The sequence below is a fragment of the Eimeria mitis genome, genomic scaffold, assembly GCF_000499745.2.
Source record: "Eimeria mitis Houghton genomic scaffold, Emh_scaff10611, whole genome shotgun sequence".
In the NCBI taxonomy this organism is placed as follows: Eukaryota; Apicomplexa; class Conoidasida; order Eucoccidiorida; family Eimeriidae; genus Eimeria; species Eimeria mitis.
Window position 1 is genome coordinate 1 of NW_013567363.1, and position 476 is coordinate 476.

At 48.7% G+C, this 476-nt stretch overlaps 1 protein-coding gene across 1 annotated transcript in view; it reads right to left on the reverse strand.

Moving 5' to 3' along the window:
• Window positions 1-335: 335 nt before the first annotated feature.
• EMH_0099490 (uncharacterized protein) overlaps window positions 336-476 on the reverse strand; it is a gene marked incomplete at both ends in the record, with an annotated part of 672 nt that continues 531 nt past the window's right edge. The window contains one exon of the mRNA XM_013494174.1: window positions 336-474. Within this exon, the coding sequence (XP_013349628.1) occupies window positions 336-474 (139 nt within the window). The remainder of the gene's footprint in view (window positions 475-476) is intronic.

A 476-nucleotide genomic window follows, 5' to 3' on the forward strand; every position in this document is an offset into this window, starting at 1 on the left:
ATATATATATATATATATATATATATATATATATATATATATATATATATATATATATATATATACAAATCAATTACTATAAACAAAAAACTGTTGTCGCAGACGCAGACATATAGAGATATATAAGTAGAGACAGACAGAGAAGAGAGACAGAAACATATATTAAAAAAGGCACAAACACCACAGATACAGTGGGGGCCCCCACATACTCAATGGGGCCCCCAATAAAGGGTTTGTGTTGGGAGGGGGGCCCCCCCTCTGTGTAGCCTGAGAGCAACCAGGCTGCCTCCTGCCTCCGCCTGTGCATGCGTTTGAAGGGGCCCCCCAGGGCCCCTCTATGCAGTGGTAGCAGCAGCAACAACTCCTGCAGCTGCTGCTGCTCCTGCTGCTGCCCCTGCTGCAGCTGCTGCAGCCGCTGCAGCTGCCCCTGCTGCAGCTGCTGCAGCTGCTGCAGCTGCCCCTGCTGCAGCTGCTGC